This window comes from Spermophilus citellus (assembly GCF_964194105.1).
Source record: "Spermophilus citellus genome assembly, chromosome: 6".
In the NCBI taxonomy this organism is placed as follows: domain Eukaryota; kingdom Metazoa; phylum Chordata; class Mammalia; order Rodentia; family Sciuridae; genus Spermophilus; species Spermophilus citellus.
Window position 1 is genome coordinate 1,570,741 of NC_138187.1, and position 25,220 is coordinate 1,595,960.

Sequence of the window (25,220 nt, forward strand, 5' to 3'; positions counted from 1 at the left end):
TCCCAGGCACCCATGTCCCAAGAAGGGGATGTCAGTCTTTCCTCTTTCCTTCCAGGGACTGACAGCTGGTGACGACATATGAACTTAAGATAGAAGCACATTTATACCAACATAAGTATATGAATTCCTCTGTATAAACCCAGGTAGAGGGACATCTGTGTGGCTGGACACACACATCCCTCTTTTCCTTAGTGCCCCGGGGAGCCAAGAGGGCCATTAAGCAGATATATGAGATGCACTCGGGTTTGTTCTCAAAACAGGAAATGAACAAACAGAATGAGTCATAAAGAAAAACCTAGGTAGTGAGATTGGACCAGAATAGAATGGATAGGAGCTCCTGGGGCCTCCTCCAGCCACCTCGCTTTCTACTGAGTGCCTGAAATCTCCCTGTCACCTGAGAGTTGACACTAGGGTGACCCAAGCGAGCCGGGACTTGAAAAGCCGCATTTCTGGCTTCAAAGTGGAGGTGAGCAGGTGATCTCCAGGGCACATCTGTCTCATGAGTTTGGGGATTTTTTATGACTCTGGGACTCCAAGAGGCAGAAGGAAGATCATGGGGGTTGAAGCCTCCTGTGGGTACGACCAGCAAGAAGCCATCGAGGGGAGTGAGATGGCACAGTTATTCAGAGTCTCTGCCTGTGGTCCAGCGCCCGCCAAGTGCCCCACACTTGGTGTCAGGAGAGCCTGACTCCTCCTGTACCGTCCCTCTGCATGTCTTTCCATCTCCATTTTGCAGAGTGGTACAATGAGGTTCAACTTGGTTGAGCCGCAGTGGAGTCTCATACACACCACCAACAGGAAACATGGAGAACTTAAGATAAAGATTTCATTCAGTCGGTCTGGAGGAGCCCGAGAGCCTGCTTTTCCAAGCAGCTCCCCATGATGCTGCTGGTCTAGGGACAACACTGTGGAGAGATGAAGAAGTTGAACAAGTTCATTGGATTCCAATTCTGATCATTTCCCATGATCCTTGCTGGCTGCATCCAGCTGCTCCTCTTCCTCTTTGTAGTCTGCTCATGTTTATGGTATGGATTTAGTTTTAAACTCAAAAAATACATGACTTTTCTCTGGTATCTAGCCTCAGTTCATGGAACAAATGGAACTATACACGTCAATTATTATATTACTGTATTGTCATCAGATTTTAATAAGTTATTCACACGGTGTCTTCCATGGAACATAACATCCCATTTAGTTATATGTGGAATATTTGAAAGACATGACACATATCTCTGTATCCATAGGGTAGCAAATTCAACCAAGTTTTCCAGGATTCTCCCAGCTCTAAAACTAGTTAGTGACCTCAGGTATGTTGTCTTTGAGCCTTACGATGGCTATCCTATAGGAAGCATTGAAAGATGCCGCATGAGTCATCATCTCAGGTGGACAGGTGCAGGGCTCCTCCGCTCCTTCTCCACTGTCACATGACCAGCCGTGTTGGGATTCATCCAGATTGTTACTGCCCTGGACGGACCACGGTTCTGCTCTGCCCCAACAAGGACCCTTTCTGTAGTTGGCTCTGGAGCTGAGGAGGGCCCCACCCAGGGGATGGTGCTCACGGAGCTCGGGGTGGTGGAGCAACGCAGAAACCCATCCCCTGACTCCCGGGGGCCGGTGCTGACATCCTCGGTCCCTATTCGTTGGCTGCTGTTCCCTGGAATGTGCAGGATGGCTTTTGACAGCGAGGGACCCCATGCTGCCAGCTGGGGCGGGGAGTGATGCTGTCAGGAGCCCTTTGTGTCTCTAATTAGGATTTCCATCCATTGTTCAGGGCTGCCGGGAGAGCCTCTGTGATCCTCAGCACGACCCTCTTCCAACTTCCAGGCTTAATATCTTGGGCTGGTGATCTAGTCTTGGGGACAGCCGGCAGGCCCCAGCTTGGTGATTGCCCCATCCTGGAGGCTGTCTCCTTAGGGCCGGCTTGGAAATGGTCTGGGGGTGAGCTGATGAAATTCCCGACCCTCCCCTCCCCTCTCAACTGCCTCACCTGAAATTCTACCATTTGGATTTTTTTCAGACAAGCCTAGAATCTTTGATGCCACCCCTTTAAAATGGAATTTGTACTAATTAAAGTGATAGTGATAACAGTAGGTAGATCAGTGGAGTTCACAGGGACGGAGGAGAGGGGGGATGAGATGGATCAAATTCTGTTATGTTCATGTATGAATGAGGCATAACAGACCCCAGTACTATATGGAATTGCAGTGCACCAATTAAAAAAGCACAAAAAATGAGTTCAACTTCTCCTAACCCCACTTCTCCTAACCCCACTTCTGAAGACCCCTGGGCTAGACGCCCTTCCTGTAAACTCCCTGAGCTCTGAGCTCCTGGCATCCTGAGGCATGTAGCAAAGCAAAAGATGCAGAGGGCCCACGAGGAGGCTCTCTCGGTCCCTAGCAGCATGATCTTGGCCACATCAACTGCTCTTGAGTATCAATTTCCCATCTCTAAATCGGAGTTGTTTGCAGATTCAATGTAAAAACAAAGAAACTTGCCCAATCAATGAGAAATTAAAAGGGAAACTTAAAAATCCCTTGAGACAATTAAAAATGCAAGTGTGACATGTCCAAAACCTAGAGGCTACAGTCCAGGCAGTCCCTGAACGGAAGCTCCCAGGGATGAATGCCCGCTTCAGAAAAGGAGAAGGATCTCTGAGAAACCAGCCCGCGGCCTGGCCTGCATGAACATCTGTTGGTTTGCTCTGCCCGGGTCTCCTGGCCACTGGGGCTGCATTCTCCTGGCCCTGGGGTGCACGCTGTTCATGACCATTCTAGTTGCCCTCCTCTCCCCCTCCCCCAAGGCTCAATGGGCCTGGCACACAGTAGGCACTCAGTTAAATTCACTCAGTGGCTGGATAATGAAGACGACTTGACAGAACTGCTGTTGGGAATTTGCAGGAGCGGTTTCGTCGGTTAGATATCTTCCTGATGTTCAGGGTATCATTTTCTTGAGGAAGGGACATCAGGTGCCTGTAGGGAGAGAGACACGGGGAGGCAATCGCTAGATGCTGTCCCATCTGACAGTCTTCCAGAACACCTGTACGCACCCTAAGACAGAGACCAGCTCCTCCCTGTCGAGTTGATGTACTATTGTAGTCAAACGGCCCGTTTGGTTCCATCTTTCTAACAGCCCTCTGGGATGGCTGAACGCGGTGCTGTTTCCTTGGCTTTTAGAACTGGAGTGGATCATAGATTGCCACCAAGGCCACTCACAGGGAAGTTGAAGCCCAGAGAGGGTGGACATGACCTCACCCAGGTTGACAGTGAAGAGCGGCAGTGTTGGGGCTAAACCCAGACGTCCTGCCTCCTGGACCAAGCGTGTGTCGGAGAGCACGTGAAGGGACTTGGGACATCGCTGCCCTGCTCCTCTAGGGGAAGACTTTCCCCCTGGGGCAGGAGCAAGGGGCGGGGAGGACAGACACAGGGGACTCAGTCCGAATCAGGAAACCTCCCGTAGAATGAGCGCTGCGGTCTCCGGGTGACTCTCCTTCCCCAGATCATAGCGGAGGAGGGCAGGAGAGACAGCGAGGACCGAGGACATGGCCTTGCTCAGCTCAGGCACAGTGCACATGCAGGACGTCCTCAGGGTGCACACATGGTGGGTTTGCTTATTTATGGGGACAAACCAACTCTGCTCAGGTCATCATGCCGTCCTGCCACTCTGCCAACCGAGCCCAGCCCGGTCCCTTCCCCAAGGAGGCGCCAGCTCTGATTTCTGTGTCCTTCACTGATGTGGTTTTGCGTGTTGCAATGTCATTAGCATGACAGAGGACAACTTGAGCGTGTCTGCAGCTGCACTTCAGTCAGATCTCCTGTCAAAGGAGCTTGAACCCCCGCTGTGCTGGGGGCTGAAGTGACCCCTGTGGTCCCCCAGAGTCTAAGCACTTGAGGTTTACTTCTGTCTGTCTGTCTGTCTGTCTCTCTCTCTCTCCAGGCATGAACATATTCCATATATCTCATCAACCAACTCTTGTTTTCCAGATTCTCTAACTGGATACAGGCATCTCACTAAGTGTCAATCACGTAAGCCGGACTCATGGCTACTCCATCTCCGCAAGTTCAAGGCTGGCTTCTGGGTCGTAGGATTCGGTGTCTTTAATCGTGATCCTGGTAGAGGGTATAGTCCTGGCCAGGGGTCGTACCTGTGGAGCCAGCAGTTAGGGGCCTGGGAAGAAACGTGGGCTTCACCCTGCTGGGCTGTGATGGGGGAGAAAATGGCTTCCTCTGGTTAGCAAACACCTGGGGCCATGTCCAGCCACAGCCTGCTTTTTGTGGGGGGAGTTGAGAGATTGAACCCAGGGACACTTAACCACTGAGCCACATCCCCAGTCCTTCCTTTATATTTTATTTAGAGACAGGGTCTCACTGGGTTGCTTAGGGCCTTGCTAAATGGCTGAGGCTGGGTTTGAACTCGTGATCCTCCTGCCTCAGCCTCCCGAGCCTCTGGGATGACAGGCACACACCACCCTGTGACCACAGCCTGGTTTTGAAAGTGAAGTCGTATTGAAAGCCAGGCCCGACATTCCTTCAGTCTAGCTGAGCAGTCACGACAGAGGGGACAGTATTTCCTCGAGGGCCCTGTACAGAGGAGGCTGATGACACTTGATCTGGACTCTCTGGGGAGACACAGAAGGGCTGAGGGGACTGAAAGCCGGCGTCCTCCCGGTTCTCCTGGGGAAGAGGAGAGACCGAAGACAGAGGGGGCAGGAGGGGAGGAAGGAGGGCCAGAGAGAGATGAGGGGAGGAGAGGAATGAGAGGAGGCAGAAAATGATGGAGGACAGAGAAGAAAGCAGCATTAGGAAGGAAGAAGAGAGGGGGAGCGGGGGAGGGGGAGGAGAAGCCAGCTGGGAAAGGAATGGGGAGGGGTCTGCCGGGGCTCTGATCCGGGCCTATCCCTGAGCATTGGACCCCATTGCAGAGGAAGCCAAGGGGATCTCCGAGGGTCCAGGGTCCAACCCGGCTCCAGGGTGGTGCCAGGCACAGGCCCTGCTGACTGGCCCTGCCAGCAGTTTTTCCTGACACAGGCCCCTGTGTCCTCAGATGACTCAGCAACACCCGATTGCAACCAGCAACCTCCGAGCCTTTAAAGAGATAAATGCAAAATAAGAACAGGGGCGGGTCTGGGGGAAGAGGAGGCACAGAGAAGCGGAGCCTTCTTTGAGGGGGTGTTTCCAGTTCTTTAAATGAAAATACTTTCCAGCTACCATCATCTTTATTTTTTAATAGATATTTATAATGACAATCATGCTTCCGGAGGGCTAGCCATGTATTATGAAACCACCGGAGTCTTTATATGTATTAATTCTGTTTAGTCCCATACTGACTAAATGGATGAAGAGCATCCCTGTTTATCCCTATTTACAGATGAGGAAACTGAGGCATAGGTAGGTTCAGGGAGGTGTGCAGGATCACCTGGCTCTGGGATCGGTGCCTGTGCTGGAGGGCCCGGATCTTTCTTTAAACACCAGGCAGATTTGCAACTCCATTAGCCTTGATGCCCATGTAGACCTCCCGTAAAGGCAGCTGCTCTCATCTGGGTAAGGGCCAAGCTGTGATTTAAATGCAGATCCGCCAGACCCCAGATTGCAGGCTCCTTCCCCTCTTACTGATGGAGCAGTATGGGCTGTGGGTGACAACTTGGTGACAGAGGCTCAGGGTGGGAGAGAAAGTGGCCTGCACTGTGTTTCCACGTCCATGTGAAGGAGACTTGTCCAGACCTCGGGCCCCAGCGCCAGGGGAAGAGACCCAGCCTAACTTCGGAGATCATTCAACCCTGGCAGTTTGGGGAAAACGCAGGACCCAGAAGCAAGAGATGAGCAGGAATGAGACAAGGACAGAATGTGATTAGGGAGGCCAGATGCTTGGCTGCGACACAGGGCTGCAGAGCTGCTCCCAGGTCCACAGAGACCCGTCTTGGTTCTGGAATTGCTGCTTCCCACAGAGCTCCTGGGCGCTGCCTGATCCCCAGCATTCCACCGAGGGATTGTTCCTGGCTAAACATGTTTTAGTCACGTGGAGACTTCAAAGGCAGAAGTCATAGTCTGGGCTGAGGGAAGCTCCTCTGTAGACCAAGTCACCAAGGGTGCCAGCCGCAAAGCCCCCGGACTTATTGGTCCACGTTTTCATTCATTCCCCCTCTGGTCATTCATGCAACAAAGAATAACAGCACATTGAAGGTCTTGGGGCTGGGATGTCCCCGTAATGCCATGTTCCTGCTGTCTGGCCTTCCTTGCTAAGACGCTCTGAACATTTTATGAGCAGCGCAATCACCTGGGGAGTCTGTGAGAATACGCCTGATTTCCACCCCTCCTCCCCTTCCTGGGGCACTTTTGCCCATCCTCTCTGGGTGATTCTCATCCACCATAAGATTTAAGAGTCAGTCTTTAGAAGAACAGCATTTTGCATTTAGAAACGTCTGATTCTCTGGTAGGTGTTAGGTACAAGTGTCAGCAGCCAGCAGCCCACTCTGTGGAACCATGGTTTTGGATCTTTGCTCCCCGTTTGGTACATGGTCCTTCTCTCGGGGCTCCTCACTGGATTTACACAGAGACCTTGGTGATCCTGAAACCTGGAGCAACGTAGGGTCCAGAACTTTTAAGCATCAGCCCATGCAGCAGCCGTCATAGGGAGCAGGTAACATCGGGTAGAGCAGGAAAGGGAGAAGTCAACAGACCCAAGTGTTAGGCTTCCTCATCAGCAAGGATCAGAGCAGACACAGAGTTCCTCACTGCTCCAAGGATTTCACTTCCTTTTGTGGAGCATAACAGTGAGAAAGAGGAACAGGCAGGATTGAGAGCCCCACCTCTGGACAGGGACTGAGCCAGGACTTCTGTTGATTAAATCAGACCTGGAGCTGGATTTGGACACCATGACCCTCCAATTCCTTGCACGTGAGGATGTGGCCCCTGGGGGACCCAGGATCTGTGAGGCTCAGGATCAACCTGAGGCTCGTGGACAACCTGAGCGATTTTTCATATGGATTTCTTTATTGCTCGGGGCAGCTGGCTTTCCCACACACAGAGACCTCATCTATGCCCCAAAACATCAGCTTTCTTGGTACGTGCTCCAGGGGGCTGGTGAACAATGGTCATGTCACGCCCCAGCCACTAAGTCACCTTGACCTTCCTCCAACCTAAAAAACTATGTCGGGGCAAACTATTCATTCAGAAAAGCGAAGTTTTTCCAAAGGACATGTGTCAGTTCTAAGCATAGATCAGCAATAAAGGGCTTAACTGCCTCTTCATTGGCCTGTGACCAGATGGAACCACAAAAATCAGACTGTTTATCTCCCTCCTGGTTTAGCCAGAGACGTATTCAGAATCATAATGGAACAGTAGTTACTTAAGAGACAGATAAAATCCATGAATATCCTGGAGGGCCATCGACTCCCTCGGTGCTGCTGGAGCTCTGAGGGTCTCCACTGGAGGAAGTTCCCGACCAATTTCCCCACAGGCCCCTTGAGCTGCGAGCTGCAGTGCCGTCCGACACCAGGACTCGGCAAGGTCAGCGGTGCCAATCCTGAGCCTGGCAAGCAGCCACTTAAGCCAGAGAAAGTCAGATGTCAGGAAAGAAGTCGGAACGAATGGCTTGCCTGTAAGTCAGCGGTACCACACATCCCAGGCAAGGTCCTGGGGTAAGACAGATAGTGGCCCCAATCCCTCCCGCTCTGTGTCATGCAGACACTTTCATTTGGAAAGGCACGATCCCGTATGTGTAAAGAATACATGAAAACTTACCCCATCGTGATCTCAGTCATGTCTAGTTTTGTGAGCTCTGAAAATTCTTTCACAGTTGTTTTGTTCACATGGTCATTTACCAGTTTGGGAATAGGTCTAGGAATGAAATCAATGTGTCACACAGTGTGCACACACTCAGATTTACTAGAGTAGCAACCAGCTTATATATCACCTCGTGATCCCTGTTCCCCAGAGACCCATTTCTTTAAGAAATTATAATTTTTAGCTGGATTTGCTTGTGTATCTTCCATTTTCATTTGTTATATTTCCAACATTTTACTTTGCTCTATTGTATATGGCTCACAATTATTTCAGTTTTTTTTTTTTTTTGCATAAAATGTCAACATTCAACCAGAAGCCGTTACGTGATGTTTTTTATGTTAAACACTGTGATGTCGTGTTGGTGTGTAATGATAGAAGAAGGGCTTCGTGCCAATTGCTTTCTTTTTTTTTAAATTGTCTATGCGCAACCAACTCTTGGATGTAGAATTTGAAGGGTTGGTAGTGACGCTGACATCTCTAGGAGTTTTCCTATAGGGTGTCCAAATGTCCAAAATGTTTGTTCCCATCCAAAGCACTACTAACAATGAACCGGGTCCCACCCTGACGATGACCTAGCAGCACCGACACTGTGGTCCTCTTTGCCGTCTAGAATGGAAATGGGTTATTCCGGGGTGGCCTCAATTTGAATGTAGTGATTTTAGTGAATGTTGAACATATCTTAGTGCCTTCTTAAAACTTGGTTGCAATATTTCATGCAAAAAAGGCCATTCCCACAGCAACATGAGGTGAACGTAGGCACAGAGGCTTCGGGGTTGCCTTTGAGAACTGACCTCTACCAACTGTGTGACCTCTGAAAGTTGTCAGCCTTTTGGAAGGGCCACTTCCTTCCTCTTTTATTGTGGATTATAATCATACAGAACTGAGTTTTCTAACGCAGAAGATCGGCTTGGTTGAGTACTGGAAATGATGTACAGATAACAATGCCGAGGATCCCCCTAAATGGGGATTTATTTTCATTCTCACACGTAGGTTTTTTTGAATGTCATTTTCTTTTGTTTGATTGCTTCATCAGGGTTCTGCCACCCGTGGCCCCCTGTGCCTTTGCCTGTTGGTGGAAAGAGGCTCTGTTGGAGCGTGGCCAGGATGCTCAGGGGCTGTGGCTGCCTCCGGTGGAGGCGGAGTGGAGTCCCGGTGGCCGGAGAGTAGAGCCTCTTCACTAATTGGCCCTTTACAGAAAAAGACGTCTGGCCTCTGGTTTAAATGGTAAAAGTGAAGCATGTCCTTCTGAAATAATTCCAATAATCTGGGAGACTGGAGTTAAACACAGCTCCTCCCCCTTATCCTTCAAGTCTCTCTCTCACTGTTAAACAATCGCACATTAAAAAAAAAAAGGTTCCCTTCTTTCTGACTTAGAAAGTTTGTTCCCTCTATTTTCTGGTTACTCACTCTTCCTTATTATCCCTCCTAACAGGAGCCTATTCCTCTCCTGGGCCTGTCCTTTCTCTCTCTTTTTCTTTTCTTTCTTGGCGTCTTCTGGGAACTACAACATTCTTCCGTCCCAACGCCCGGTTAATTTTCATACCACATTCAACCGACACCCAGATGGACAGGCACAACGTGGCCCCAGAAAGCTCCCGCCTGCCCCATCGGCCGGACTCTTCCCCCGGGGAGTCACCGCTCGGCCCTGCACGGCCCGGATAGATGTTGCCTTTTGAGCTTCCTATCAATGGTGGCTCCTCCAACATAGACCTCGCTAACATCTTTCACAGTGTCTGTACCCAGAGCTCATTTTCTACTGTTGTGCAGCAGCCCACTGGAGAAATTTGCTACAATTTATTCATCCGTTTTGCGGTCGATGGACATTTCAGTCATGTCTGGTTTTGTGAGCTCTGAACATTCTTTTACCGTTGTTTTGTTCACATGGTCACTGACCAGTTTGGGAATATGCCTGGGAATGGAACCCATGTGTCACACAGTGTGCACACACTCAGATTGACAGAGTCACAACCAGTTTCCAAAAGGGGTGCAGCCAGTTGGCTCCCCCCATGGTGCCTGTGGCTCCCCCGTCAGAGGCCCTGTTTCTCCTTCCTGCCTTAGAAGGAGCTCTAGGCTCTGAAATCCAGGGTGCTCGTCCGCGGTGTGTGGCTGGATGTGGGATGATCACCCACAGTAGCTGATCATCAGATCCCCTGGTGCCTCTCAGGTGCAGATTTGTCGAGCGGAGCCCGGACCTTGCGTCTGCTTCACATACTGAGCGGGAACCTGAGCCCAGAGACTCCCCTCTGCCCCTGCACTCAGGCCTGGGAGCAGGAGGAGGAGGCAGAGGCGCACCGGGGTCAGAGGGAGAGCTGAGAGCCCTCTGGGGTCCTCACCCAGCCCGGCCCTCAGCCCACCAGTCTCCACGGACAAAACAGGGGCTTCCTTCTGCCTCGTTACGGATGGTGCCGGCAACGGGGACGGGGCCTTAGACAAGGGGCCTGTTTCCCTCTTTCTGCCCACTCCCCACCCCTTCCTCGTTCTCTCCCCTGCTCTCCCCTCCCTCCCTCTTCCCGAGACTGCAGAGCCCCCTGAGCTCTCTGCACTGTCCTGGGCAGCGGGGATGGGAATGGAATGGCAGGGAGCCAACTTGCTATGGATTTTACAGCCCCGGGGAGCCTGTTGTCAACACTTCAATAAAAAAGGAATTGAAACGCAGTGAGGTCATTGTATTTGCTGAAAGAAAGGAGATATTTCTTGGCATGGGAGATGGGATTATTGCTATCCTTTTTCATCTTGTGTCGACAATCTTTTAAATACAAGGACCCCTTTGTGATATTAAAAAGTCCTCACGCCTTGACGGGATGAGTCATAAGACTGTGAGGACAATTGACTGAAAAAAATGTGCAATGTCAAAAAGTCACTGTGACTTCAGGGACGCTCACACATGCACAGGGCTTTCAGGTCATACTGGCCTGATCGTCTCTCCCCGGGGAAGGCAAGTTGGTTAAGGAGACCCCAGAAGTGCTTGGGGCACACAGAATCTCAGAGACTTCCAACACTTCTCTTCCGTCTGGCTTCAGAGATTCATTTCTCTCCAACTCCATCCTCTAATGGAAATGTGGGACCATGCTTTCCCAATCCTCTCTCTTCTTTTTAACTGGTCTTCTCCAAGAGACACAAGTTGGGGACAGGTGGACATCAAATGACTGGACTCCACCTTGCAGGGTTGGTCAAATGGCCTGTGAAGCCTAGCCGGATGGCAACAGGCTGCAGTGAACCCCACCGTGCTCCAGTTCCATCCTGGGCAGAAACCTCAGTCGGAAGGTGGTGACGAGCGTTTGTGCCTGAGGCAGCTTGTCTGTGTCTAACTGGATACAGTTAAGCCGAGCCCTATTTTTATTTTAGTTTTGTGGCTTCTCAGCATTATACAGAAATGGAATATTCTGACATTTAAATAAGGAATATTTATCTTCCGAATCCAGTCTACTTGTGTCTGGAGTCTTGTTCTGTTCCCCATCACCACCAACATCCCAGGTATTTTTTTTTTTTTCTCTTCCGAAAACTGCAGTGGCCCTCTGAGATTCTGGGCCCAGAGGTCACAGACTCCAGAATAGTATTCCAGACCTAAGGTCACACGGGTTTTGTCTTTCTCTTATTTATTTATCAGACGTGTCGGTTTTGTTTTCTGGATTGGGGGAGGTTGTATATTTGTCTTTGTTCCTTTGTAAAGAAAACTTAAGGTGTGGAGTCCCCTGCTGCTCCTGGAGACTGGCTTGACTCTGGCTTTGAGTCTGGAGGGTGCAGTAAGTAAAGCCTAGCCCCAAGGTCAGTGGTCAGATCTGACTGACCTCACCCTGCTCTGAGGCCACAGACCAGGTCCCCAGACCTGACCAGCAGCTCCTTCCATAGGCAAGAGAGGACCTCCCCCAGGCCCTGGCCCCGGCCATCCTCACTCCCAGGGCTGCGGATTCATCCCCACACCTGATCTCGTGGAGAATGCTAGACTGGCACGAATCTGTGCCCTAGAATGTCCACAAAGAAAGTTGTCACTTGGCCATTGCCAATTCCAGGTGGGCTTCTCAAAGTGCCCAGCAGGGCCATTTCCCCTCATGGTGCTCAGGCAGATCCCCCCGGAACAGCAGCACCATCATCCGACATCGCTCAGGTACCGATGGCCATCTGCTCCCTGTGGGCACCATCAGAGTCCACGGCCAGGATCTTGGAGTGGACCTTGCTTTCCCTGAGAGTCAGCCCTGATCCCTGGGTCTGGAGACTCTTCCTGACCCTTTTGCTGAGACTTGGCCTTCCTTGATGGCTTCCTCTCTCGCTGATCCCCAGACCTGTGGGTCACAAGCTAGTGAGGGACAGAGGAACCTTGTGGTTTTACAAACCACAACTACGTGCCAAGACTTGTGCCAGAGATGCAAGAAGCCAAAGGCAAAACCACCTTTGACTGATGAAGACAGAGCAAGTGATGGCTGGACTCCATGGTGACAGGTTCTGAACTGAAGAAATACCCGGGGTGTTAGGGCAGGAGAAGTCAGTGTCCTGCCTACGTCCCCTTGTACCCAGGAGAGACTTCCTGGGGGCTCAGACCTGAGTGCAGGTGACTAAGCCACAGAGGTCATCGCCCAGTTCTCAGCGCAGTGCTGCATACCTGGTGACATCAATGACACCGTACAGGAAATCCTTGTCAGTAGTAGTCTCTTGCAAGTGGGTTTCTCCCAGTCACTGTCTCTCCTGGGAGTAGAAGGGCTTACTCTGAGTACTCTGTCTCTGAGAAAGGATGAGACCGTAATAATGACTGTTCTCCAATAGAAGAGTGGTCTTCTTCCACGCTGTAGCACGGTTTGAAAGGACCATTGGCGTGTGCAGCAAGGGCCCGTCTTACCTGACATGTGAGGAGACATGGGTTTCTTATCAAGGGGCCGTGACTGGAGAAACACGGGCAGCAGAGTTTTCTTGATCCACAGCAGGACTTGCATCCGGGAATTCACTGTGGAAACACATTCAGTGCCCTCTTGTTCCTAAGATGTCCCAGACTCCCCAGCTCAGAGGCTGAAGCTTTGCATTCTAACTCCTGCCCGTAGGGTCCCTCTTTTAATCCCTCTTTTAATCCCTCTTCCTTCCCCCAAATTCTGAGCTACTCTCTGATCTCAAACATTCCATGTGTTTTCCTGCCTCCAGCTTGAATCCCATCCAACCATCTGTGCACGCCGTGGCTGCTGGTGTGCAGGGCTGGAACTTCCACAGGACTCTGAACTCTCAGAGGCCAAAGGTCACGTTACTCACCTCTACCTGAAAATGGACTGTTCCTCCCCAAGGGCTGAGTGAAGGAGTGAGCGGATGAAGGAGTGAGCGGATGAAGGAGTGAGCGGATGAAGGAGTGAATGAACAAGTAAAAGAAAAAAAACCATGTGAGATCCTCTGATGAACAAAGGCATTAGCTTTCTTGATCAAATCTGAGACGGAACATCAAACCCAGTTTCTCAATCGCACACAATCACTTTTTTATAGCATTACTGCCTAGGATCAATTGCCTTGGCCAGAAACCAAGAAAAACTATCTAGATGTCTTCCTGCAAGGTTATACTTAGAGGCTGATTTTTAAAAAACGTTCCAGCAAATTTCCTGGGTTCTGGACAAAGCCTAAAGGGTCAAACTGGATTTCCCAGCTGACCTCGGGGGACAGTGTTCAGGAGGCCTGGAGGCTTGTCACGTTGCTTTCCATAGAGTCCTTTCAGGAAGCAGTCCCCTTAGCTCTTGGACAGTCCTGTGGAATAGATGAAATCTAATCTGCAGGTGCTGGGAAGGAGTCTGAGGGCTGAGCAGGAGCTGACTGCTGGTACTTGGTGTAGAGCAGAGTCTTCTCGGAGCCTCTTCCCTGGATGGGCCTCCTTGGTGCTGACTTTTGTGGCTCATCCTATATTTTCTACCTAAAGCATCTTGCGATTTGCTGGGCTGGATCTAGCTGAATGCTCAATCACTCCGTTTTGTAAATGTGAAGCCCCTGCCTTGTGCCTTACCTGCGACTGGCCCCTGCACCAACCTGCACCATCTGTACCTGTTCTTCGGATTGACCTGTTCCTCTCTTGCCGCCTCTAGCAGTTATCACCCAAGCAGACAACGGAATGAGTCTGAGACACAACAGCACTGCCTCAGCTATCTGCACAAGCTCCTTCCTTCCTAGGTTTCGCACCTCTCTGGCTTTTGACTTTTGGCACCTTTCCACTCTGCCTTCTGAAGGTGCCAACATCAGGAGAGGGGAGGGCTGTGGCCCCTGCTCCCTGCACTGGACTTGCACTCTCAGGATGCTGCGGAATTCAGAGCAGCAGGGATACCTGCGTTTGGCACCATCTTCTCCCTTGACGACAGACACAGGAAGCGCTGTTAACTCAGGTGTGATTTCCCAGGGGTGCAGAGGAGTTCTGCAAGTATTCACACGCTGTCTGTCATTAGAGGAGTGAACGGAAAAGGATCCAGTTCTGAGCCTTACGTGGGGGATCTGTCTTCTCAAGAAGGGAGAGGGACACTGTGGATGAGACCCAGAGCCGCCAACCCGAGGCTCCGCCGGCTCCCAGGAGGGCACTTAGCCTGTGGCTTCCCAGCAAGAAGGAGTCGGCTTCCGGAAAGAGATAAATTGTCCCGTTTGTCAGCTCTGCTTCACGGGGTGACACTGACAAAGACTGTGAGCTCTTTGCAATAGGAAAACTGACAGGACAGTGATCTGATGCAACTCCTCTGTGGAAGATGACGTTGGATGCTCGCCCAGCTGGGGCTACACGCTTCACACCGACCCTCGGGCCCTCTGCACGGTTCCCCTTGGCAAGACCGCTCACCAAGAGACCCGAACTTGTTTTTTTTGCAGTCCTGCCCAATAGAAGCCTGGGGATAGAAGGAAAGAAACAGAAACAGGAAATGTGGACTTCAGTGCTTACTGCGTGCTGCCAGCCATGAGAAATATCAAATCATAAAACATGGTCCCTGCTCTCCCTCAAGGAGATTACAATATACTTGAGTAAATTAAAAACGAAATAAGAAAGTATTTGAACTACAGTTCGGTACCCTAGTCAGAGAGGGCCACGAGGCAAGGTACGATTAAACTGGAAAATGATTGGAACAGGCTGTAATTGGAATTGAGAAATGGGAATTTGCTCTCTTTTTGGAATCCGGGCCTGGCTGGGCAAGTTGACTTATTCTAAAGAAAGCTGTTGTGTGGGGAAAAGGGCAGGAGAAAATCCTTTGTATTTACATCCTGAAAAAAATCATGGAGGTGATGTTTCTTGTACCTGGCGGCTGCTGTTGCAGGCTGACAAACTGGCTCTTTGGGGGACAAGAGTAAAGGACAGATGTGCTGGGAATCTTGTGAGTCATGAGCAGAAGACCTATTTTTATGCCCTCATAAACTCCAAAGGGAGAGGGAAGTCAGCGTTGGGGAAGAGATGGCGCTGGTCTGGGGAAGAGAGGAAGCTGTTACGTAAGCCTCAAGCAACATGGTGGACGCAGGGATCGGATTCAGCTCCTGGTGGTGCTGGGGGACAAGGAAGTAATATTGGAGTCTCTGACGAGTCTGTGACTGTGTAAAAGTGCCGGGGGCTGTTGGAAAGAAAGGAATTGAATCAAGATACCCCTTCCCATCCCTTGCCCTGTGCCACTGAAGAACAAGCCACCTTCTTTGTGGGTGAAGAACTTGTAAGGGGACAGGTTTCACATTTTCTCTCTTTCATAAATATGTGTGCTTTCCCTCTGATGGACAAATCTGAGACCTTAGTGAGTCACTTATTCTACGAAAAGGAAACCAGGAAAAATCTCTGTCCATCAAAGTGAAGGCAATGCAAGGAGGTTTCCCATCTGTTTGAAGCTTCTGAATGAGAAATTGAAACACAAATAAGTATTGGCCTCCAAAGGTCTGCTGTACAAATGGTGCAGTAATTGCATTAAAAATTTTATTTTCCATACTGAAACTAGTACATTGAAAACCCCTGGAGATGTGGCAGAAGCAAACCCAGAAACCCTGTGTAGAGACATTTCTATAAGGCGGTGTTCTTGGGGACTTGTGGTGGTGAGAGGGGGAACAGCTCTCAGAGGATTAGCTCCTGATCAGAAGCTACAAATGTCACAGGGAAGTAATCCACCATGAGTCGGCACACGCAGCAGACAGAGCATGAGCAGCTCGAGATCCAGTCGGTAAGATTATAGGTTTGAAACTGTTAAATACATAAAAGTTTCAAAAATCACCACGACGGAGTGCGACATCATGACAAAAAGATCGGGCAGAACTGTAAGAAAGCCAGAAACAAAACAAAACAAAACAAAAACAACGAATGCCCCAGTTAGAATAAGTAGATCAGAATTGAAACATAAAGCTGCATATCACAATGAAAGAACAAGTGAACTGGAAGATGGATGCATGGGCATCATCCAAGAGCAGCCCAGAGAGAAAGGAATAGAGATACTAAAACAAGGTCAGTAACCTAGAAGGTAGAACAAGAAAGCCCAGAATACCTTAAAAATTTTCAGAAAAAAAAGAGAATTATCATAGGTCATTAGGGAATTGTTCATTAAAGCAAAACACCCCAATTAAACAAGATAGCATTATACCCCCCATTAAAATGGCAGAAATCCTGAATGCCCATGGCACCAGTCAATGCTGGTGAGGACATGGATCAGCAGGAACTCTTGTTCCTTGGTGGCAGGAGTGGGAAAGGGGACAGCCACTTTGGAATGGAGGTCACACTTTCCCAAAGCTAGACAAGAGTCTCACCTTACAATCCAGCAGGAATGCTCCTAAGTATTTGACCATATGAGTTGAAAATAGGTCCCCCAAAAACTGCACATAAATGTTTAGGGCAATTTTATCCATAATGGCTCAAACTTTGTAATCACCAAGATGTCCTTAAGTAAGTGGACGGATGAATACAGTGCCCATCCAGAGCATGGAATATTATTCACTAATAAACAGGAATGAGCTGTCAAGCCAGGAAAAGGTACAGAGGAATTAGAAATGCATGTTAATAGGTCAAAGAGGCCAGTCTGAAAAGGCCACACGCTGTACAATCAACTCATCGCTGTTCTAAGGCCTGGAATCACAAAGCTATAGAGACACTGAGGATCGGGGGTTACAAAGTGAAATCCTCAGAAGCAATTCAAGAGAAAATATGGATTGCAAAGAAAGTAGCACCAATAAGATCAGCCGCCATCTCACAACTGCAGTCCAAATCAGGAGGAAACTGGATGACATCTTCAAAGACTGAACCAAAAAAATGTCTCTCAACTTAGATTCATATGCTCAAGAAATTCAAGAGCGAGAACAAAACCAAGAGCAACACATGCTAACTTCACGAAACCAAAAGGACCCATTTGAGATCAATAATCATGATTCACCTCTTTAAAGGAGAATCAATGAAAACACTTGAAGTATTTATTTTCCTCCAAATGTCTCTTATCGCATCTTAGAAATTACATATGCACATATATGCATATAGCTATAATCTGAATTTAACATTACAGGCATCTTCTTTGATTATCGGTATCCTTGAAAGATGATTTTTAAAGGCTGAATCATCGTCTTAAGTGCCATGGTTTAGTGAATTGCCCGACAGTCGGTGTAATTACCAGACGCTTAGATCAGAGAATTCCTCCCACATGACAAAGACGGAGGATGATGCTAAGCATGCCCACCAGTTTCCTCTCATTGAAAACCCCACCTGCTCCTCTAACTGCGACTGAAGCGAGGAGGTGTTTAGTTCGAAAGGGGCCATTCAGAGCCGGAGACGTCTTCTTCAATTGAAGTCTTGTGTCCCATGTATACTGCGGGTGGGTGGCTTTTTGGAGTGACTCTGGATGTTCTAAAGAGATGGGAAAGAAGGAACGGATCTGTTCGGGGGCTGCCCTCCACCAGGCCCCGGGCGGCCTTCTCTGGGCGACAGTAAGGAGCAGCACAAGCTATTGTTTACGAGGACTGACTGGGAACAGGCACTTCAGGGTGCTCACCACGACTCTGAGCAGGGGCTGCACATTCCACAGAAGGCGTAACTGTGGCTCCAGGTCCACAGCAGGCCAGCCACGGAGTCAGCTTGCTGCTGGCCGGCCCCCACATCCTGCTCAGAGCTGGGGGGGGGGGTCCTGGGGGCCGGGGTGGGTAAGCAATGACCCAAACCAAACCAGAGCAGGCACCGAGCCCCGGCCTCTATTCTGAGCGCGGTTCCAATTTCACGGTGATGAGAACAGGGGCCTCACCCTTGTTATCCTGACTCAGCAAGTGAGCGGCCAGGGGGCCATGCGGCCTTAAGGTCACACAGCTGTAGGCCACGCACTTCTGTCCCCAACCCCTCTGGTCCTCAATGCCTGGGTGTTGTGTTCCTTTCAGGGGAGATGGAGGAGCTGGAGACTCTGTGGCTCACGGGGATCTGCCACAACGAGAAGAACGAGGTGATGAGCAGCCAGCTGGACATCGACAACATGGCGGGCGTGTTCTACATGCTGGCCGCCGCCATGGCCCTCAGCCTCATCACCTTCATCTGGGAGCACCTCTTCTACTGGAAGCTGCGCTTCTGCTTCACGGGCGTGTGCTCCGACCGGCCCGGGCTGCTCTTCTCCATCAGCAGGGTCAGTGCCATGGCTGGCTACGTCCTGGGGTAGTGGGCAGGTCCAGGAAGCCCAGGAGCTCCAGAGGAGTGGGCGGGTTTTACTTCTTTGGGGGTCTGCACATCCTCCCCTCCTCACCCTCCCGCTTGGGTTTGTCAGAAAGGACCCAGGGTTTGTGCATGTCTAACTCAGAAAGGGAATGGGAAGGGGGAGGCAGGCTGGGCTGAGGAGAGCGGCCCAGGTGAGACGAGCACCCTGGCCACATTGTGGAGTCTCCACGGGGGAGCAGCAGGGAATCCGGAGACTGGGGCAAATGGCGTGTTATTGACCTGAAGGAGGCGGCCGTTCTCAGCTGCCCTCGGGGTTGTCTCTTGGGAAGTATGGCCGACATTGTCAGGTGCTCTACTTTCAAAAGAGAAAGTGTCCTCTGGTTTTATGTGAAACCAGTTTTTAAATATTAGTAACTAATTCCATTTAAAGACTAGGGGTCAAACAAAGCCTCTCCACCTGTAGCCTCCATCCTAAGTACCCACATATGCCATCCAGTACGTAGACTTCTACGTCATTGTAACATGATTCGCACAACAAAACAGATCTGCGTCACACACCACGCAACGCGCACAGACTTCTAACAAAACCACGTGCAACCCAGCAGAGCCTGGATGAAACAGAGACCTGCAGCACCAGAGAACTCCATGCACATCCACCAGAAAACAGCACACGGCTCAACACACACAGCTCATCACACAGCTCAACACACACAACACACACAGCTCAACACACAGCTCAACACACACAACACACACAACTCAACACACAGCTCAACACACACAACACACACAACTCATCACACACAACTCATCACACACAACACACACAGCTCAACACACACAACACACACAGCTCAACACACACAACACACACAGCTCAACACACAGCTCAACACACACAACTCATCACACACAACTCATCACACACAGCTCAACACACACAACTCATCACACACAACTCATCACACACAACTCATCACACACAACTCATCACACACAGCTCAACACACACAACTCATCACACACAGCTCAACACACACAACTCATCACACACAACTCATCACACACAACTTATCACACACAGCTCATCACACACAGCTCAACACACACAACTCATCACACACAACTCATCACACACAACTCATCACACACAGCTCAACACACACAACAACACAGGATACACCTGCTTCAGTCAGCTCACGGGTGGCTCCTGGAAGCCTCCTTTCCCAGAGCTGAGTCTGGAAGTGTGCTTTCCTCCCAGGGCACACGTGACGGAATTCCTCCGTCATGGGGATGCTTGTAGATGGAGCACTTCCACAGGCCAGGTACATACAAGGACTCCATGTCCTTCCTCTCACTTAATCTGCAGTCTGAAGGTGAGGAAGGTAGTGCTAGTAGTCCCAGATCTGCAAATGGCAACACTCGAAAGTGGAGGTTGAGAGAGTCCTCCCGGATCACACAGCCAGTGATGTGGAGACAGGGCTTGAATCCAGATGGTCAGGAGCAGCAAAAGCCCCCACGCTTCCACAAACAACAAACCATCAAACGTGAGCAACACAGGACATTCATACAGTTCATACTGTGGACACACATGTGCATGCAACTCACACAACACGCTCACACGTGTGCCACCACGTAGACACACCCCTACCTGTCATGTAAGAAATGTACATACCTGCTATTGTCCATGCATCTTCCAGTCAGTCTATCCACACATCTGTCCATCCATCCATCCATCCATCCATTCTTCCATCTGTACCTATTTCTTCCATTTACCACCTGGTAGGTTTTTTTCACCCTGAAAGAGCTTAATTGAGTTAGAATTTGAAATATGGTTTAAAAAAACATTATTTAAAAACATCTGATTTTATATGCTAATGTTGATTGGGAAAACTAAATAATCACTTTAAAATAAATTTGTGTATTCTTAGCATTTGGCGATTTTAAAAACTTTAGAGATTCGGAAGGTACACATTAGCTTAGTGAGAAAGATTTATTTTCTCCATTTAATAGCACTCCAAACTTGGGTTCTGTGCAAATACATACTTCCTAATTAGCTTGATGGCATCTAAACACACAGATTGCTTAAAAATAACAATGTGCATGCATATAGCTAGGTATTATGCCAACTTTAATTTTCCCAGCCAATTACCAAAGGCTTTTCATATCCAAATGATTCTGGGATTATCTTGAGCAAATGCACACTGTTGCGTTTGCTTGTAAATCCTGCTTGGTTTTGGAAGAGCATTTCCTCTATCCGAGAACCCCTGAAGGAAGCCAAGTTGATAGGATCATCATTACAAAAATGAGCTAAGTCCCTGGCCCCCGTTCCAAGCCTCCTGAGGGGTAGGAGAGGACAGGGAGCTGGGAGCAGGCTGTGTTGGTGTTGCTGCAGGACAGGGGGATCTGGCCACCCCTTGTAGGGGGAGAGGCCCCTGGTGCTATGTGAGCAGGGACTTCTGGATCCCCATGGGGACTCCCAGGTACCATCACTGCTGTGTCCCCAAAGGCTGCGGGGAGCCCTCCTTGAGTACTGGCTCTCCTTCCCCCAAAATTTCTATTTTAAAGTCAGTGTAACCTGATCTGTATGAGGAGGAAATTCTCGTTCTTATTAATACTTTCCTGCCTCTTGTTTATGAGGGGAGCTCAGAATAGGCTGAGTCGGCTTTGAGTTGCCAAAAAATAAAAAGGCCCTTCCTTTCTGGTCAAGGGCTGCCTCCACCGGCAAAGCTTGCCTCTCAGGCACGTCCACACACTCAGCATCTTATGTCCACTCTAACTCACAGCACGGGGAGCAACGCCCAGGCAGAACCCCGTTCACTGCGTCCACGCAATCATTTGCTTAAAATAAAACAAAACCCCGCCATAGGGAATTTGCAGCAACAGTGCACATAGTGTGTTCACTGCAGGCCTGGGCCGGGGCATCCCCTCCAAACTCTCCAGTCTCCACAGCACCCTGTGAGGCTGCCCCAATCCCGCCCGTCCTGCAGCGGGAGGTTGAGGCTCCATAGGCCAGAGTGGGACCTCGGGCTTCACTGTTCTCCTGAGATAACAGGGCTCTGCACACTTCACCCAGAGGCTAGAGCGAGGCCCGAAGAGAGAGATCTGCCTCTCAGGCAGAGTTGGTCACATGCATCAGTCTGCTTCAGAGATTGGGCTCCTTTCTAAGGATGCTGATCCCTAATGCTCTGAAATTTACATGGCCCCAAGGCAGACATTCTCTGCATAGATCCTAGATCTTCTCATCATCAGTCCTCCTTTGAGCACAGTGAACATCCAGCCAATAGACATGAAGCCCTCGGCTCTCAGCGGGCAGCCCCACCCCTCCCCGCGGGCTGCACATCCTGAGATACTCCAGAGGGCGCAGCGCAAATACCAGCCGAGTTTCAGGCATCGTGGCACTGCCAAGGGGCGTGGCTGGAGCTCAGAGGAGACACTGATTTAACCTGGGAGCCGAGTTCTCTTACAGCGGTAGCCCTTTCCTCCCTCCCTCCCCCCCTTCTTTCTCAGTGTCTTACAAAAATGCACCCTCCTGTCTTGGGGTGCTCTTTCCTTTGGTTTTCTCTACAAAACACTTTCTCTTCTACTTAAGACAAAAATGCTCACTGTCACCAGCAAAAAGAAAATAAATAAATAAAAATAAATCACCATGGGGCTGGGCACGGTGGCATGCACTTGTAATTCCAGTGGCTCGGGAGGCCGAGGCAGGAGGATTGCAAGTTCAAAGCCAGCCTCAGCAACTCAGTGAGGCCCTAAGCAACTCAATACAAAATAGGGCTGGGCGTGTGGCTCAGTGGTGGAGGGCCCCTGAGTTTTCAATCCCCTCCTTTACCAAAGGGGAAAAAAAAAACAGAGCCGCAGAGCCACCAAGATTGCCACCCAAAGTGCTAGGAGTGGGAGGTGCAGCGAGCCACAGGCCAGGACGTGGGAGCTGTGTCTACCTGCCCTGTGATGGGCAACGGGAGCCGGAAGCAGGATGTAGGACACACCTGGTGATCCTGCAGTCAGGACCAACAGAAGTTAGACACGTGAGGGTCGGGGCCCAGCAGGGGAGGCACCTGGGGGAGCAGCAGAGGGCCTCCCCCAGGGAGGGTGCCCATGTGTCCCCTCTGAGCCCACTGAGGGGACGAGAGGGCATCCTACTCCCATGGCCCCATGAAGAACAGAGAAGAGAAGAGAGAGGGGTTCAGGGAGGAAAGCCACCCTGTCCGGGGGCTCATTTGGCCCCCAGGTAGGATCTGGGCCCCAGTGAGTTCCCAGAGCCCATCTTCAGTGGGACAGAGCAGTGTGTGTTCCTGCAGCTTCTGTGGAATGGGCTCTGCGGGCTCCAGCCAGGGTGAGAGCAGGCCAGGGCAGGTCACAGGTGACATTTATGGAGCACACACTGTGCTGGGTGCTCTCCTGGCACTATTTCATGTTGCCCTGTGTCCACGGAGGAGGAGGGCACAAGTCCCACTCACAAACATGGGAACCGAGGCTCTCAGGGGTGCAGAGTGACCTGTCCAAGGCCATACGGATGATGGATGTCAGAGCTCGGACCCGTGTCCAGTGGGTCCCAGGCCTCCAACTCTTCCAGTTTTCCTGTGATATGCTCTTGTCCTCCTGGGCAGTGATCTGGAAGGCCACTCAACTCATTTGGTGGATGCGGTCATCCAGACCTGGCTGGTCCTTCCCTCTGCCTCCTGGCTGTGGCTGCACCGGGCAGATGGGTGCCTGGGACCTGCCTTAGCGGTGTCTCGTGAGTCCTGGGAAGCCGAAAGCAGCCCCCACCCACCTCCTGCCACCAGCCCAGCTCCTGACCGGCCTCCTCCAGCACCACAGGGGCCAGCTCACCCTGACCGGTGGGAGCAGATTGCTCTGAGGGAGAAGGGAGGGAGGAAAGTTCTAGAATCTCCAGGCAGAGAAAGGGAGCTGGTCAAAATAAAACTGCAAATTTAGAAAAAAAACAAATTAAACTAGTGTTTTCATAATGTTGAGAACAAGAAGGAAAAGCGCAGTCATCAGCCGATTCTGACGTCAGGAAGCACCTGATCTCCATCCAGAGGAGCAGCACCCCCCCCCCCCAGGCCAGAGCTAAGGTCGTTATATCACTGAACAGGGCCAGGAGGCACAGGTGAGCGTGCAGGTTAGGTGGCACCTGGGACATTGCAGGACTTTCACACCCACAGTGTGGATGCCTCAGAGCCCTTCAAGCAGTGAGGAGGATGAACAGCCAACCACACAGGCCCCAGAGGGGAATGCAAGTTAAAGCCACAGGCCAGCATCCGGGGCCTCAGAGGCTCCGGAGGAGAGGGTTAGAGGAATGCTCCAACCCGCAAGGGTCGGCCTTCTGTTGACCATTCCAAAAAGGCTGCTGTGGAAACTGTCTTTAGAAATGTCCAGAATAATGCGACCGTGCAGATGAGTCGAGGCTGCCACAGTCCCCGAGTGTCCCTGCGGGGTAAGCTGGTCGCCGCCGTGGGGGACCAGTGGAGCCTCCATTATCAGAGTCAGTTAATCACACAAACCTCCCGTAGCTCATGCCACAGTCCTCAGCAGCTGCTGAATCAGCTGTGCAGATCCCTTCCGGGGTTGTCTAGTCTTGGGAGGACCTGCAGCCCGGAGCCGATTGTTTCCTTTAGGTACAGCTGCCAAAGTCTGGGGTAGGGGTGGGAGAAAGTGGGCGGCCACAAATCAAATGTCGTGGATGCTCTCTTGCCTGTTACAGGAGCATGAGTCAAGAGCTTGTCCCTGACGACAGCTCAACAGTCATTATTGGTTTTTTTTTTTTTTTTAAGTGCTGTCAGGACCTCACACCCGCTAGGCAAGCCCTCTACCACTGAGCCTCGCTCCTGGCCCTAAACAGACACTTTTAAGTGAAAACAAAAAACAAAGCTATTCCTGGTAGAGTGGCACACACCTGAGATCTCAGCAGCTTGGGAGGCTGAAGCAGGAGGATCGTGCGTCCAAAGCCAGCCTCAGCCACTTAGCAAGGCATTTAGCAACTCAGCAAGACCCTGTCTGTAAATAAAATATAAAAAAGGCTGGGGATGGGGCTCAGTGGTGAATCACCCCCGAATCCTCAGTACTGAAAAAACACTGAAAAGTTATTTCTAAGAAAGGAGTGGAAAATGAGGAGACTTAGAGGTGATAGTGCCATACTTCAGCTGCCCGGGAGTCCCTAAGTCCTTCAGTTCCCTGGACGGACTGAACGGAGGCGTCTCTGTGTCATGAGAACTCATCACGATCATTAGCCATGGGAACCCAATTCCAAGTGCATGGCACAAACTCACACACAGAGCAGGTTGATAACAAGTCAAGGAGGGTGACTCCAGGGTTCAAGCCACTTCACCTGGTGGCCTCCCCTTCAGCAGCCCCACAGCATGGCCAGCTGGCCTGCCACCGTCCTGTTCCAGCAGCTGTGTCTGTCCCTCCATGAGGGGTCTGACTGCCTCTCGGGGAGCTCATCCTCCCTTCATTGTGCCCCAGGACAGGGAGTTTCTCGAGCCTCTTTTGGCTCCTCTGGCTCCATGCCTTGATCTCTCGGTGGCTTCCGCACACAGGCGGGTGATTCCAGAAAAGAATCCATTGTAAGTGACCCTGGCCTGGGGACTTGGATTCTTTGTCAATAGCTAACTCTCTGGTGTCCAAACTCCAAAGACGCTGCTAGAGAACTTGGATAAGTCTGGCTCTGTGCTGCAGGTGTTGGGGGACCGACTGAATGTCCTGGTGGGTCAGTCCTGAGGCACAGAGACTTACAATTGTATGAAGGTTGGCTGATTCCTTCTCTCAAACTCCACGTGTGACTCGAGGCCCAGGTAGTGCTGAGCCGGAGCTGTCGGATAAACCTGAGGCCTTATAAGTTGAGGTTCAGTGAGGAGTTCATC

The 25,220-nt window shown here is 50.7% G+C and overlaps 1 protein-coding gene across 3 annotated transcripts in view; it reads left to right on the forward strand.

Annotated features, from left to right (window-relative positions):
• Positions 1–25,220, forward strand: part of GRIN2A (glutamate ionotropic receptor NMDA type subunit 2A) — a 327,406-nt gene that overhangs the window by 298,640 nt on the left and 3,546 nt on the right. For all 3 annotated transcript variants that reach the window (XM_081297655.1, XM_081297656.1, XM_081297657.1), the window contains exon 11: positions 18,087–18,325. In XM_081297655.1, coding sequence (XP_081153781.1) covers positions 18,087–18,325 — 239 coding nt within the window. The remainder of the gene's footprint in view (positions 1–18,086; positions 18,326–25,220) is intronic.